This window comes from Protopterus annectens, chromosome 1.part0 (assembly GCF_019279795.1).
Source record: "Protopterus annectens isolate FY-2018-M chromosome 1.part0, PAN1.0, whole genome shotgun sequence".
NCBI classification, from domain to species: Eukaryota; Metazoa; Chordata; order Ceratodontiformes; family Protopteridae; genus Protopterus; species Protopterus annectens.
The window spans coordinates 737,998,533-738,015,806 of NC_056725.1; the positions used below are offsets into that span (position 1 = coordinate 737,998,533).

Genomic DNA, 17,274 nt, shown 5'->3' on the forward strand with positions numbered 1-17,274 from the left:
ATATATTCTTGTATTATGTGCTGAGTTTCTTTGCATTTCAAGTGACATATCAAGTAACAGTTGTGCTGTATGATTTTACCACTGCATTTGATTGCTTGTTTTGATTCCTAATCCATCTGTAACTGTATTATTTACTAAAACATTGCTGTATTGCTCTTTATCTATGAACTGAATTGTGCTGCATGTTAATTCCTCATTACTTTACTGAGAAGTGCCCTGTTTTTTTTTTTGCATGTGTGTTTTGCACTACTGTTTGGTTGTAACATTGTTATTTACTACACTGTGGTGACCTTGGTGCACACTCTAGTGGCAGGAAGGGGTAGCCAGGTGTCTTTCAAGCTAGGAGTCACTTCTGATACCTCAAAGCTTGAGGTTTTGATGGGACAGAGGACTGGTTTGTTTGTTTGTTTGGAGCTTTTCTTTGCCTCTAAAAAGTTGCTGCATTTGTGAGAATCTGTCACTGCTCAACAGCGACTAGCAGTACCCTGTATAGATGTAGGCGCTTAGAATTGAAATTTTCCATATGTAAATACCCCTGAAATTCAACCTAGAAACTACTTGCACTAAGAGCAACTAATTTGCCCATGGAGAGACATCCCACCCAAGAGTTTCGACTTAGATAGTATAATATGTAGTCTTTTACTCTTCAGAAACAACAAGCTAGCTATCTGGAAATACCCCCTAATACATTCCCCTTGTAAAACACTTTATAAGGACCCATAATAATGGATATGCGCTTTCCTAGTATCTCTGCAGCCAGCTTGGTTGATATGGGCATGCTGAGGCAATGACGCTGTTGTCTCATGTTTACTTACAACCATCTAATTCTCAAACAAACTAGCATGGTATACAAGGATGGAGTTAACAAAACAGTTGCCAGTAACACTCACACTACACTTGCAACACTTAGTATAGTCCAGTCACATAGACTTGCATATGCTGAAACTCTTAAATGGAATATTCCTAAATCTCAAACACCTCCATAGATGCTACACTCATGATAATTCTCCTCAGCAACCTCAAAAGCAGTAAGCTATAACAACACCCACCACATCACACACAGCCAGATGTTGTGGTGCCTCACCTTCTAAGCCCTTAGAGTGTGCCACCTCACAGCCCAACACTTTGGTCATAGGAAACTCCATTGTAAAGCACACTGATATCCCACTCACCAGGCTGAGTAATGAGAGAGGCATGGTCAGTTGCCTATACGGGGAAAGGTTCTATTAGATCACGTATGCACTGATGTCTGTGAACCACAAGTACGAGTATGGCTCAGTCGTAGTCCATGTGGATGTAAATGACCTGAGATCGACCTCCCTGGTGTACGTAAAGAAAGACATTGTGTCCCAGACAGGTATGAGCAACATGCTTCCTTCTGCAAGGGTGATGCCACAATATGAACAGAAAATAATTGACTTTAATAATTGGCTTAGGTTTTGGTGTCATTCCAAAGGAGTACGATATTTGTCAGCCTGGGAAAATATGGATGGCCTGCACCTGTCCCCCCTGGGCTTTTGAATATTGGTGAAAACCTTGACCAACCCAGTAGTGCCTGTTTAGACCTTGCCAAAATAATAAACCTCACAACATAGTAAAATCAACTCAAGAGAATATGAAGGTGTTACTGCACAATGCCAGGAGTCTGAACAAGAAACTCCACTCCCTGCAGCCTTTTCTCATCATGGAGAATTTAGACGACTGTGCAGTTACTGAGGCATGGTTTAGAGCCGCAGAGGGCACCCTTGCAGTGCAGGGCTATAATGCCTTCCACACATTTAGATCAATTACTCCCACAGAAAGGGACAAAATGTGGAGGTGTCTCAATTTTCAGACACATCTCAAGACTGATCAAACAGTATGATGAACTTGAGCTACTCCATGTCCAAATTACCATAAAGTTAGATGCCATATTATTACAAGTTACAGTTCCTCACCATGACCCAGGAGGCCAATAGCTCTTACTTAAAAACACTAAAGGCACTCCACATTCAACCCAATACCATACTCATGGGAGATTTCAGTTACCCCCAACATATATTGGGAATTGTACACGACCAGAAACATGGAGACCCAGAGATTCCTGAATTTTGTAAACAAAATGAAAACTCCAGCAACACTAGAACTTCCACTGAGTGACCTCCAAAACCTCTTGTATCATAGGCACATGGGATATATGCAAGTGATCCTAATGAACATTAGGTGTTTCAGTTCATTGCCGATTCTGAATGGCCATGACTTGTTTTGTCGTTTCAGTGGAAGTTCTAGCTTTGAAGGAGTTTTCATTTTGTTTTTACTGCTTGGTTTTTCAGTGACCTTCTCACTCATTGTTTTAGTTTGTTGTTTGGGATATTTTTGCAGTGACCCTAATAATAATGGACATCAGCTGGGTATAACAGCCCTGTGTTCTTATGCTTAGTCAAACACTCTGCTTGTGCTGTGCTGATAAGGTCATAACAAGCCGGAATATGCATATCCACAGCTAGTGGGGTTTGGCTTTATTGGCCTGAAATTGTCCAGTAAAACGATGAAACAAGTCATGGGCATTCAGAATTGCCAATCAGCTGAAACACCTATTGTTCATTATGATCATTTGCATATATCCCATGTGCCTCTGATACAAGAGATTTGGGAGGTCACTCAGTGGAAGTTGTAGCTTTGCTGGAGTTTTCATTTTGTTTTTAATGATTGGTTTTTCAGTGACCTTCTCACTCATTGTTTTTGAATTTTGTAAATACAAATACCCTGGACCAGATAGTCCATACACCCATGAAGGTTAATAGCATCCTTGACCTGGTCCTCATCAACATGGGTGAATGTTCGTGGCCCCTCCCCAAGGTTAATCACCTTGACAGTCAGGTTGGATCATAAAGTTGTCTCCTTTGAAATTAAAATAAAATCTAGGACCCCAAAAAAACTTTTGTACCTTTAAGAATTACTCAAAGGCAATCTTGCATTTATTAATTCCCTGGCAAAATTTCAAGCCCCTTCCGAACCCTAAGAACACAGCTACCTATGCTGGAGTCTCACCATAAATAGGCTGTATAATAACAGAAAGAGATTCATGGTAAAATTAAGACGCACAAAGTCCATCAAGGTAAAAACTACCTCATCCACCTAAACAAGCAACTCAGGTGGCTAATCAGGTCTATGAAAGCTAAATTCTAAACAAAAGTTGCTTCCCAGGCCAAGGACAATCACAAGGCTTTCTTCAGCTACATCAGCAACCTCAAAAGCAATACACAGCAATGCACGGAATTAATCATAAATGGAACAATGTACACTGAACAGGAAGATACAGCAAACATTCCGGCTAACAAATTCAGTTTCAAATTTAGACCCCCCCCCTCAGATTTCCCTCAGGAAATATCCCCTAACCTCAACTCCCACAAGTATCAGTAGGGTCCTCAAGGCACTCTCCAAGGCCAAGAACACTGTATTGATGGAACCAATAGTATCCCAGAATGCCTCATAAATAGTGTGAATATGACCTTATAGGGCCACTATTTTCACGATTTAACCACAGTCTCTACACAGGCATGTGAATGGAGGACTGCAGCTGTTATCCTGTACACAAGAGCGGTCATCTACAGACAATTAAGTCTGACTAGTCACATATCCATTTCCATGGAAATAATTATCATAGAAATGATAAATAGTGACATAGGTAACGTTCAGACACGGAATCCAATACAGTTTGGTTTTGTCAAGGGCAGATCATGTCCACTAAGCCTGGTGGACTTCTTTGAGAAGGTCACCAACGAGATGGACAAGGAAAAAAACAGTGTATACTGTCAACATCGACCTGGCCAAAATATTCAAAATAATACCCCACATTATTGACATACTCACTAAATTAGGTATAAACACCTCGGTCACATTCTGGATAGTACGCTTGCTCACAGATAGGACTCAAGAAGTTAGGATAGGGGAGTCTGCCTCCACAACATCCAGTTTTAGTGGAATCCCTCAGGGCTCAGTGCTGGGGCCGCTATTTTTACATCTACGTCTTTGAATTCAGAGCCAATATCAGGAGCCTCTGGTTGACCAGATTTGCAGACAACTACAAACTGGGTGTAGTCATAGAATCCCCAGTGAGACAAGTACCCCCCAAGAAGACGTAACACAGACAAATAACTGGTACCAGAGCCACAGATTTAAACTTATTACCAAGAAATGCATAATAGTATCTTTTGGAAAGACAACCAACCCTAGAAATCACTACATTGACAGTACTTCCTGAGAGTAGACCAAGTGTTCAGAGATCTGGTAACACACATGGGCAGTAACCTATATTTAGACCATAATGTGTCTGTGGCTGTAAATAAGTCGTTCTGTGTTTCACACTGTGTAAGTGGTGTGGCATCTAGGTCAAAAGATGTCATCATTCTGCTGTACTTGGCTCTCATCAGACCAGTTACTGAATACAATACCCTTCTTCCATATTCACCTGACCGGGCATGCAACAGCTGAAGTGTCCAGAGTTTCCTCACAAAAAGAATATGTGGTATAAAAAACACATCTTACACAGATTGCTTCAAAGCTTAAGGGCTTCTGAGGGGGTGATCTGTGCCTGGCTTACAAAGTCCCCTCTAATCCTGCTCTGATGGACCTGTTACAGATTTGCAAAACAAACAGTACCGAAATTACCAGCTCTTGGGACCTAATTTTTGCCTGCAACATAAATAGGACAGGCTGGAGATATGTGTCTCAGAGACTACTCCTTCTCTTGAACAGGCTGCCTGTCTATGTTAAGCAGAGGTCTTCCCTAACTCATTTATAGTGTAACTTGTATCAGTGGATGGGATATCGCAAGTTCATCCCTGGTCTTGCACCCCTGTCTCTAACAGAGAAAGGCAGCCTGTAAATGCTTGGTCATCCATGCACAACTCTAAGTACAAAGCCTAGGGTATTCAATCTGCTGTATACATTTAGGCATTATGACTAGGCTAAAAATGCCCCTAAGGGGTTGTTAGCGTAGTAATCACTCATGGACCTATGAAAAGCTGAAGGCTAAAAAAACAAACAATAAAAAGACTTGTATGAAAATCTTGAAAAATCTCCCTTACTTTGTGTTATGCATGTATCTTGTGTGAGGTTGAACAGTAATGGCTAAATTCTCTTAAAAAGTACCCCTTTCTCCTCATAGTGTTTTTCTATATGTCATTCTCCTTCTGCCATTGCAGCCCTCAAGTCTCCCCAGCTGACCTGAACCTACTATACTCCTAGAAGGGAGAAGAGCCTCAAAACAAGGTCAAAATCCTGGCAGACATTGAAGAGTTTGTGCCCTTATCGATGTCCTGGATACTAAAGATATTTTGTGTATAAGGCCTAAACCTTTCCCCTTGGTGGTGAAATTGATACTTGCATCACTGGCGAGGTTATCTGTGCTGCAGCATCTACGTGTGCATTCTCATCCATACACACAAATAAGGGCTACTATCTCTGGCTTGGGCGGTCATGCCCACACTGTGTCCTAACTGCCACCCCCCCCCATTCCAGACCTGTCCCTGCCTACTGACAGTAGTTAGGCCATAGCTGTAACAGGAGGCATGGTTGGCTGGGGACCACCATCCTCTGCTGTTAGGATGGACATGCTCTTCCTCCCTACCTGCACCATCAAGCATGTGAGTTGCTATTTGAAATCAGGTCACTTGGGCCATAGTCATGGTTTTATCTCTTTACGTCACAGGCACAGACTTCTTTTCTCATAATTTATTTTAAATGTGTATTCAAGGTGTTCATTATTTATTTAAGCATTGTTGGACAACTGTTGTCAACTGAAAACCACAAGACCAAATCATTTGGTTACTAGAACTAAGTATAATCTTTTCCAAAGTGATAAGATCTTGGATTTGATATATTTTCTTCAGGGGGTATGGACAGGAGGAGTGTTAGAACCTTCTGCTAGAAGATACTTTAATCTGTTCATAATTCTGTTTTGTGTTTCTGTGAAATTATAATTTTGTTGGCAAAGCATCAATATGTTCTTTTGAATCAAATTTCTAGCCTCCATTATTTTCATTATGGGTGCTACAGGCTTGGAATCGGGCTTCCTTGTACACGGTTCTAACTCATCAGAATTCAGGATAAAAACTGATTCCCCATTTATAATAAGGATTGAAACAAATGAGTGCTTTACAGTGGTAAGTGTACAGTTTACTAGCTGTGATGTTACTATGAATTGTTATTTACTCATTAATTGGCTGAGTATAGTTTCTCTAGACAGGAAATTGCTTTCTGCATTCTCTACAGTGCAAAAATTATTAAAAAAGAACATCTAATTCCCAGGCTTGTTTGTTTCTGCTGAGACATATATTTATTTCTATTTTTCATTCCGTTAGCTATTTCACACTGAGTAGTTTTGGCTTCCATCTAATGGTGTGTTTTATTGAGAAATGTTTCACCACCAATGTCACTAAGTGCTTTTCTGCCCATTATCCTGCTGGTGGATGAAGACTGATTTCTTGAGTGTAATTTGCCTGAGGTTCAGGAAACCAAGGATCAGAGCTCATACACAGAAATTCACTGTCAGTAAGCTGTGCTGCAGTGATGGCCTTTTTGGGGGTAATGTCCCCCTTCTTCAAGCTGGTGCAACCATGAAGTTGGTATGTATAAATGTCATAGTTCATGGGGGTTTACACTATATCTCTCAACCTCTTAGTGCAATAAATCTAGACAAAGCCTACAGTTAAGGGGGCAAAGGCCCCAAAAATAGGGACAGATGTTAAATATTATTGTTATAAACTCAGAAAGTTACTAAAATAACAGGACTTGTGTTGCATGCATTTTCTGAAGAATACAAAGTCTAAAACACAAATGTATGCCATTATTTAGTGACTTCGAGACTGGGGTGGCGGCAGTGGTGCAGCGGTTAGTGTTGTCACCTCCCTGCAAGAGGTTTTCCAGTTCGATTACTGGCTGATGTGCCTTCTGTGCAGAGTCTGTATCTCCTCTCTGCAGTCACATGGGTTTCATGTGGGTGCTCCGGTTTCCTCCCACACTCCAAAGACATGCAGTAGGTGGGTGGGGCAGTCTAAATTGGCTGTAGGTGAGAGCGTGTATCCGAGTTAATGGTATGAATGAACTACTGTGGCAGGGCTAGCCACCCAGAAGTGTAAACCTTGGGTAGAGGTGATTGTCACTGTGGAAGTGACACCCCAACACCATGTAGAAAAGGGGTTGAGGATGAATGGATAGATGGATTTAGTGACTTCAATCCTCAGTGATTTGCCCGAAAACTACAAATTTTATGAGGGACAGACAAAAAAAATATATGTATATGCGGCAAAAATTTGTACATTCTGCAAAAATTTGGATAGTGTTTTTTCAGCTATTTTTGGGGGGAGTGGGGTTTGGGGATTCCGATCCTTGGCTGGTTGCACTTCGACCATTCATAGTGGAAGCATTTCTGCCACCATCATAGCTTTAGCACTCGTTCATTTACTGTTTTTCAGCTTGTAATACTTGCTTTTTCAACTACATTTTAATTCTGCATTTGTTGCTGTGATACATTCTATGTAAGGCATTTATTTGGCTTCCATTTTTTCTGTCATCATTGTTTTTAGTTTGTAGCCCTTGACTTACTAGACAATGGATTTAAACAACATTCTTTCATATAATATTTTTCAGCTTGAAGCATTACATTTTAATTCTGCAGTAGTTGCAGTGGCATTTTCTAATTAAGACATTTATTTGGCCTTCAGTTATTTATTTTTTTCTGTATCATTGTGTTTTAGTTTGCAGCTCACAGACTTAACAGACCATTCATTTAGGTCACTGTTAATTATTGAAAACATGAGTGGAATGTTAACATTGAATTTTTATGAATTATTTTTCAGATTTTTTTCAAGACTGGTCCTAGAAGCCCCTGTTGTTACAGATGGTGTGCTAGAAGTAATCAAACGTTGCTGTGAGGATGAAGTAAGCACTGCTGTATTATTAATATTTAACTTTTTTATACCCAAAAGCAATTCTTGCTGAAGTGCAATATATCATCTTTGAGTGATGTTATTTTTACCAGATTTACACAGGAGAGCAAAGCAGTTTTGTTAAATATTCCTGTGTGTGTCACTAGGGAATATTTCTGTTCTAGGGTTTTACACTCGTAGAATGGTTATGGATTTTCTTTACTTTACACCAGTACATCAGTGAGCAGTGCTACTAGAAATACTCTATGTTACAACTTTTTAAACTGTTTTTGTTGTGTCTCTAACATAAAATGATTTGTACATGCGTGTGTGTGTGTGTGTGTGTGTGTGTGTGTGTGTGTGTGTATGTGTGTTTGTGTGTGTGTGAGAGAGAGGGAGAGAGAGAGAGACAGAGAGAGAGACAGAGAGAGAGAAGCGTGTATTTTGATGGCTGATAAGGGACAATTGGCCCACCATGTTTACCTATTCCACTATTCTCTGGGTAAACTACAAATCCTAATTAACCAATCACTCAGTTTTTCTTAATCCCAGAATACAAATTACCTTATGCTTCATCCATTCTGGAATTCTTTTAATTGTGTTTTGATGCTGCCTTCTGTTGGAGAAGACTGCTTCAATCATAAAGCATGTTTTCTGGGAAAATAGATGTAAACATCTTTGAGGTTTCCACTTTGTGTCTTCAGAATACATTTGGTTGTACACCTGCATGACTTTTTTCTATTTAGTGTCCCCACTTGGACTCTCAGGAGTGGAGGTCTCTAGACTATGAGAGGGCATGTACCCTCTGAGATTTTTATTATGTATTAGCCCTTTGTAATAAAACAATGCAATTGATATTTTCCGACACAAGGTGTTAGAGATAGCAGCAAAACGAGTGTCAGAAGTTGCATAAATTAAAGCTGGACTGAGAGTGTGAAGTAGCTTAAATTAGAGACCCCACAAGTGGCAGTCAGTTTTCCAGCTTTAAAGACAGCAATAGAGACTGTCTACTTCCCACACTTGTTTGCTGCAGTTTGCAGCACCATATAACATCTCCACATGTAAACAAACTAAATAATTCAACAAACTAATAAAAAATAAAACATGGAAAAAGCACCACGCTAGGAAACAAAAACTGTTTTTGTTTCCTAGCATGGTGCTATCTCCACATGTAAAAAAAGACCAAAATGACTCTATGGATCAGAGGGTTGGAACCCTAACTCTGACCCAGACAATTATGATTCAGATAGCCACCCTGGCACCGGAGCAGCCAGGCAGTGAGAGGGAGGAATGTAGGCTTATCACCTCTGCCAAGGGGTGGGATACATCTGTGTTCACTTGGGGCACACTGAGTGGTGTGTTCTCCAAAATGGAGACCAGAGAGAAACTACAGTTCATACTGCCAGGGCTAGGCAGTGCAAAATCCCTTCCAGAAGTGAGGTTACATTCTCTGTGATTGGCCCACAGCACGCCTCTTCCCAGCTAACTACTTAGGGACAGTGGGGGAAATGGAAAAAAGAATGTGAATCTTCCCTATTGGCTGTCTAGATGACAGCCCCAACCACCCAACTCTTGCCCTGGTGATGGGCAACATGTGGGTCCATTGGCCAGAAGGGGGCAGATAGTTGACAAACACAGGGGGCAAAGTGCCATGAAAAAAATTAGTAAAAAAAAAAAAAAAAAAAAAATTGCGTTACCGATATCAAAGGTCAACATTACACAGACATTTGAACTTGCAAAACTAAGGGCTTGTGCTCAGACTGCATTAGTCAAGTTAGTAAGTGTTTAACTAAAGGAACTATACTATCTTTCATGCTATAATGTAGACTGGGACACCTCCAGATAAGAATATAATGTTAAGTTGTCTATTTCGCCTTCATTCTTGCTGGATGGGTTCGGAGCCGATCCTCGGCTCCGACTCAGCAATCTACTAAAGCTCGAGAGCTATTTACTGGCTCGAGGCCCTTCCTATATCCCACAATGCTAGGCATCAGATCCTCAGATCTCATTTGCCACTTCAGCTACGAGGTTGCGATTTACTTGGCTCCAGGTCGTATTAATCTTTTTTCTTATATATATATATATATATATATATATATATATATATATATATTAAAAGTTAACTTTAGTTTTTTCTCGATAACCTTTTCTTATATTTATAACTTCCCAGTTAGTTTACTCTCTGTTTACTCTCTAATATTCCCTCTTAGAAACTCGTTTTAGTTAGAGAGTCCCCCCCCTTTTTCTCAGTGGTTAATCTCCCCTCCCTTTCCTTGTGTTATAGGGTAGTGTTAGCTCTGTTACTTTATTACAGTTGTAGACTTGTGTATATATATATATATATATATATATATATATATATATATATATATATATATATATTTATATATAGTTAACTGTGTAATTGTTTAATTTTGTTAGCTTAACTAGTGCGTGTGTGTGTGTATGTGTGTGTGTGTGTGTTGTTCTGTCTGTTTAAGCACTAGTCACTTTTTTCTTTGGTATCCATCATGTCTAAGGATACCAAAGTCTCAGGTTTTAAGAAGTGTGACTCGTGCTGTCAGAAGATGTCTCTGACAGACGGTCACTCTTCTTGCGTTTATTGCTTGGGCCCCCTACACCTGCAGGACTCCTGCTCGGTCTGTCATGCCTTCAGCCCGAGAGTCCTGCAGGAGTGTAGGAACAAGCTCATCCTGAGAGGCTTACTTAAGCCAGAAGGATCCCTGACCAAGCCTTCGTCGGGTAAATCCTCTAAGCCCGCCAAGCCGTCGGCTCCCAGTTCGAAGTTGTCGCCTGGTGGAGCACCTGCCTTCTCGTCGGCTCCGGCTGGAGCCGACACCTCTAGACCTCAGTCGGCTCCGACTTTAGTGTCGGAACCGTCTTCGAGCCGAAAATGTTCTAGGTCCCCTTCCCTAGAATCGGTTCGCTCGGCTCCGAGGTCACCATTACTCCAATCTGAAAAAAGCCATAGGTCCCACTCTTCTCGGTCTTCCAGGCTATCTGATCATGACCTAGAGAGGGTGGTCAGCAGACTCCTTAAGTAGCAGGCCTTGGCCAAAATTTTAACCAGCCCATCTCAACAGACTGTGGCTGTCCCGGTATCTACAGCAGTTCCTCCCCCGACTCCCTCCCTGTGTTCGGAGCTGGAGCCTGTTGGGGCTCGAATCTTGGTGATGTCGGAACCGATACCACACCTTTCGGCTCCTTCGTCGGCTCCGATCTCTTCCTTGGTTCCGTCCTTGGAGGGATCTGGGCGCTGAGACTCCCTCGTCGGCTCCGAGGGGGCGAGTGGCATCGGACCCTTGTCTGACCCCGTTCTCCCTCTCAGAGCATCGGTGCAGGTGAGCTCAGCCCTGACATCGGCCTCGGAGCCGTCCCTCTCGGTGCCAACAGGGGTTCTCGTCTCCTCGGAGCGGGGACCTTCTGCTCTGCCTGACAGGGGCGCCTTTGAGGTCATGAGGAGTGTGCTGACTCCTGAGTCGGCCCCTCGATCAGCCCCTTCGGCTCCTCCCCCCATGGTGCCTGCATCAGTCTCTGTCCACCCTCCTGACCCCAAGCGTGGAGAGCAAACGCCCCAGGTTGCCCTATTGGGCGTATCTTCCTCTTCCGAGGCCTCCCCCGATCCTTCGGAGGAGCCCCCCCCCCCCGGAAGAGAAAATGTAAGAGGAAACATGTCGACTCCCCAGAGTCAGTCACGTCGGATACTGACTTGGAGGATTCGGAAGGGTCCCCAAGATCCCCCTCTGAGTAGGTCGTCTTTTCAGACATCCTAGAAATCCTTAAGCAGAGGGGGAACTGGACTGCCCTTAACCCTTCGGAGGACGAGTCGGTCTACCTGGATGCGTTTGGTTCCACCTCCTGGGTGTCTCCGCCTTTTGACCCACTAATGGAAGTGGTGGCTTGAAAGGCATGGTCAGCCCCGGACACAGTGGAACCAACTCCCTGTAGGCCCACTAAATTTATTACAGCCCCACCCAACGAGCAATTTTTGACAAAAGGTGTCCCTGTTGATGCCATGGTGGTTGCAGCAGCCACAAAGAAGGAGTTGGCTGACCCTTCGGTGCCTGTCCATCCACCTAATAAAGAATCTAGGACAATGGACAGGTATGGGAAGCGGGTGTTTTCCTCAGCGACCTTCTTTCTCTATGCGGTCGATGAATTATCTGTGCCATTTCACCCGTCTCCAAAGGGATCTTCTTAAGGAACTGGGTGATACCCTTCAGGATCCATCAGCTGCGGGGGGCTCAAGACAAGATAAACTCCCAGCTGGCGACCCTTAATTCTATCGTCAACTCCTCCATGCGGCTCATTTCTTATGCAGCCGATGGGGCGAGTAGGGCCGCAGGTACAGGCGTGGCTTTGAGAAGACATGCCTGGATGCAGTTATGCAACTTTGCTGACCCCTTTAAGGCGTCCTTCACCAATACCCCCTTTGATGGTTCGGCTCTGTTTGGACCACAGGTGAAAGATACCCTTACCAGGTGTGAGCAGGAAGGCAAGACTCTCTCTGCCGTGGGAGTCCGTTTTTCCATTCCCTCTAGACTATACCCCAAGGGTCAGACGAGTGGAAAAATGTGGTTTCGGAAACCCCAGGGAGTCGTGCCTGACACACGTGGCGAGTTTCTCTCCAGGGGCAGGGGAGGGAACAATAATAGACGCCGCCCGAGGGGCAGAGGGGGCCTGCAGAATCAGGGTAGCAGAGAATCGTTCTCTGACAAACCCTGGGGCTGCCCGACTGTCCGCCTTCGGATGCAGTCGGGGGAAGATTGTCACTGTACCCAGAAGCCTGGCAACTCCTCACACAAGACAAATGGGTACGGTCATTCATATCCGAGGGTTACAAGATTCCCTTTGTCCACATCCCGGTACAAACAACCAAGTCCCTTCCAGATGTTCCACCCGGTCTAAGGGAACAGGCAGTACTAGAAATTTCAAAACTGCTAGACAAACGGGCCATCCAGCCAGTCCCAGCAGACCAGCAAGGATCCGGAATCTACTCCAAGTTCTTTTTGGTGCCAAAAAAGACAGGGAACTGGAGACTCATTTTGTATCTCAGCAGGCTAAACAAGTCTGTTCAAAGAACAAAGTTCCGGATGGTCACGCTCCAGTCCATTCTACCCTTTTTGGGTCAGGACAATTGGATGTGCTTCATAGATCTTCAAGATGCGTACTACCATATCAAAATGAACAGGCGCTCCAGAAGGTTTCTCCGCTTCTGGCTGGGGGCCAGTCACTATCAATTAAGGGCCCTGCCGTTTGGTCTCACCACAGCCCCCAGGGTGTTCACCAAATGCACGGCAGTGATTACGGCTCACCTGAGACGGCGAGGATTCCAGGTGTTTCCATATCTCGACTACTGGCTCCTCACTGCTCCCACCAGGCATCAACTACTGCGAACCAGAGATTATACCATCCAAACTTGCACCGAGCTAGGTATATCAATAAATTTAGAAAAGTCTGCATTGTCGCCTTCTCAGTCTATTATCTTTATCTCAGTCGTTTATAGACGCTATCTTAAATTCAAAAGATCTGTCTGCAAAGCTTCCTCTCGACAGAGTTTCAGAAATCCGCCGACATTTGCACGTCTTACTACCATGCAACAGGATTCAAGCCAGAGTTGTACTAAAGACCTTGAGCCTCATGGCAGCAGCAATCATACTAGTTCCCCTGGCTCGCTTTCACATGCGGCTTCTTCAAGTGGATGCTTTTTACTCAATGGTCCTTTCAACAGCTTCCAATGTCTCACAAGATAATAATCACTCAATCATGCAAAGACCACCTAGCTTGGTGGATGGTCTCCCCTCTGATACTCCAGGGCAGACCGTGTGTTCTTCCTCCTCCTGTTGCCACAGTGACCACGGATGCCTCCCTGATCGGGTGGGGGGGCATTTTCAGGGCAGGACTGTCCAAGGCACCTGGTAACCTCTAGAGTACCATCTGCACATAAATGTCTTGGAGATGAGAGCGGTGCTTTTGGCGTTGCAAGCTCTTCAGGACTCTCTACCCACCGGGACTATTGCAATTCCGACAGACAATATGTCTGTAGTGTGGTACATCAACAAGCAGGGCGGAACCAAGTCCTATCCCTTATGTCGAGGAGCACTCAGACTCTGGCAGTGGGCGATCTCCTCTCAACGGTTTCTGATAGCAACGCACATCCCGGGAGGTCCAACGTCATAGTGGACAGGCTAAGCAGAGCTATTCTCATGCCTCATGAGTGGTCTCTCAATCAATCAGTAGCGGACAAAATCTTCCGCAGATGGGGTCAACCTTGCTGCGACCTTTTTGCAACCCCTCTCAACAGCAAGTGCGACGACTTCTTCACTCTCTTCCCCCTTCCCGGCCACTCCCCCAGAGACACTCTAGTTCACGATTGGCCCCAGGGTATTCTGTACGCTTTTCCTCCGTTTCCCCTAATTCCCAAGCTAATTCAGAAGGCAACCGCTTTGGGATCCAGGATGATCCTCATTGCCCCTTACTGGCTTCGACAAATTTGGTTCCCGTTCCTGCATCACCACCTGCTGGAGCAGCCGTGGAATCTAGACCCAGTGCCAGACCTCTTGGTCCATCAGTCGGGTGGGCTGCAGCAGTCCCTTTAGTCTCTCAGCCTTACAGCTTAGTTGCTCCACTTCCAACTTTAGCCAGGCTTCCGCTAATTTTTCAGCCAGTGCGTAAAATCATCCTTTCTTCGCACAAATCTGCCACCAGGAAGACTTATGCTAGTATGTGGAAACGTTTCTCCTTCTGGGCAGAGGCTAGGAATATTGACCCTTTTGCAGCCCCTGTCCATCATGTTTTAGATTTTTTAACAGAGCTCTTCCAAGCTGGTTCCTCCTCTGCCACCATTAGGGTCCAATTAGCTAGCCTGTCAGAAACCAGCATCATGTCCCACAAACTTTGCAAGGCCTTTCTCAAAGGAACTTTGTTTCTTAGGCCCCCGGTCAGGGATCCCTCGCCTCCGTGGGACTTGAACTTGATATTGGCTTCCTTGATCCCCCCCCCCCCCACTTTGAACCAGCGGCTTCTTGTTCCTTAAAATTGCTCTCCTGGAAGACTCTCTTTTTGGTAGCCATCACATCAGCTAGGAGAGTTTCGGAACTTCAAGCCCTCTGTATTCGTCCTCCTTATCTTGTGTTTCATAAGGACAGAATTTCACTTAGGCCTAATCCTTCGCTTTTACCCAAGATACCCTCTGAATCAAATCTGAATCAGTCTATTGATCTGCCCGTATTTTTTCCTAACTATTCGAACAAAGCTGAACAAAATGTGCACCGCTTGGATGTTCACAGGCAATTACGTTTCTACTTGGACAGGACAAAGCAAATAAGAAAATCAGACCAACTTTTCCTATCCTATGCTGAGGGCAAACAAGGACAGCCAGTTTCCAAAGTAACCTTATCCAGGTGGTTGTCCTCTATTATTACCTTGATTTATCAACTCAGACATAAACAACTCCCTGCTAAACCTAAAGGTCATTCCACCAAGCAAGACTACCACTGGAATCTATTTGTGCTGCAGCCACTTGGGCCACTCCTCATACATTCAACTTCGCATTATAAGTTGGATGTAGCCTCTAGGAATAGAGCTGAGTTTGGTTCCACTGTACTCAAGAGTCTGTTCTGATGAGCCACCCAGGACTAAGGTGCTAGGGACGCTGTCTCATCCAGCAAGAATGAAGGCGAGCTAGACAACTTAACATTAAGAAGTTATGTATCTACCATAACGTTCCATGTTAGTTGTCTTTTTCTTGCCTTCTTTCTTGCGTCCCATCCTCCATCCCCCTAGCCTGGTCGGACCAAGAAGAGTCCCCTTTTGGGGTCTTCTTTCTCTGGACAACTCTGATGTACATTGTGTTATAGTTTTCCTTGTGGTTGGACAGGTGTCCTTGAATCTTTCCTTGGTGTTAGCTCTGCCAAACGAGATCTGGGGATCTGACGCCTAGCATTGTGGGATGTAGGGAGGGCCTCGAGCCAGTAAATAGCTCTCGAGCTTTAGTAGATTTCTGAGTCGGAGCCGAGGATCGGCTCTGAACCCATCCAGCAAGAAAGAAGGTGAGAAGAAGACAACTAAAATGTAATGTTATGGTAGGTACATAACTTCTTATTATAGAACTATATATATATATATATATATATATATATATATATATATATATATATATATATATATATGTATAGGTTTACTATCACATGTTCAACACTAATGTGGCTGAAAGTGCATATATCCGAAGAAAATGCTTGGTAAAAACAACATCGACTACAGTAAATGCCAAACTGAGCATTTTAGTGAAGTCGAATGTCGAGCATTTCAACTTCACTGAAATTCTCTTAGCCGCTAAACATATTTTAACATGTTTTGCAGGGTGGCAACCCCCCCTGCCCCCCACAGCCCACTACTTATAAATACAAGCTCCAAGATCGCACTACACTGAGGAAAGGGTATATTTCCCAATCCCCACTATAGTGCGATCTGCACTACACTGTCAAACCTTGCTATAGCGGCTGTTCGCTATTGTAAGGTTCGACAATATAGTACTCGCACTAATGGTTCTGCTACCTAATTTACACACATACATTGATCGCACACAGTTCGATCGATATATATATATATATATATATATATATATATATATATATATATATATATATATTAGGAAATATATTTTGTACCAAAATTACACAAATGTAAAGGGGATAGGAAATAATTAGGGAGACTTGTGACTTAAATATTCTTTTGTAATTGTTGTTGCAATTTTTGCACAACCTGGCTTAAATGCAGGACAATGTAGTATTAATACAAGTATTGTTTGTTTTGTTCATCCTGATGTGAAGATTGCTGTAAGTTTCTAAGGTAAGAGTTTGACCAAGATTCATATACTATAAATTTTGCTTGTAGTATTATCTGCTAAGGATAAAACCTACAACCAGCTCCCAAAGCTTAAAGGCGCCTTCCACATGCCCAAACCATTAACCAGCTTGTCCAGACCTGAAAAAGTGGTTTGGGCACTAAGTCCTTCCGAGCTTTCCTGTCACTGAAAAGTGCTCTTCTTGAGGGCTTTCCAGGATTGATGGCTGGATAACCCTTCTCCATTACTGGGCAGATTAGTTCCTTTCAGGGAAAAAGCCTTCCACATCGCATTTCTGTCTGAAAGTTAACTTTTTTGTAAAATTATTACTTTTAAGCTGGAAAAAGATGTTTTTATAGACTGTCACGTGACTTTTAGTCAGTTTTTACTTTTACATTTTGAGGAAAAATTTGTTAAGACTATGTACCTGATGTCAGTTTTCATTCTTTTTTCAACAATTAGGGTTCAGATCTGACTCAGCTGTTTTTTACAGCTCGTAGCCACTAGAACTGTTGAACT

The 17,274-nt window shown here is 43.3% G+C and overlaps 1 protein-coding gene across 1 annotated transcript in view; it reads left to right on the plus strand.

Annotated features, from left to right (window-relative positions):
• The window catches only part of LOC122794375 (symplekin-like), a 1,034,965-nt gene that overhangs the window by 296,586 nt on the left and 721,105 nt on the right, over nt 1–17,274 (plus strand). The window contains exon 5 of the mRNA XM_044062716.1: nt 7,842–7,923. Coding sequence (XP_043918651.1) covers nt 7,842–7,923 — 82 coding nt within the window. The remainder of the gene's footprint in view (nt 1–7,841; nt 7,924–17,274) is intronic.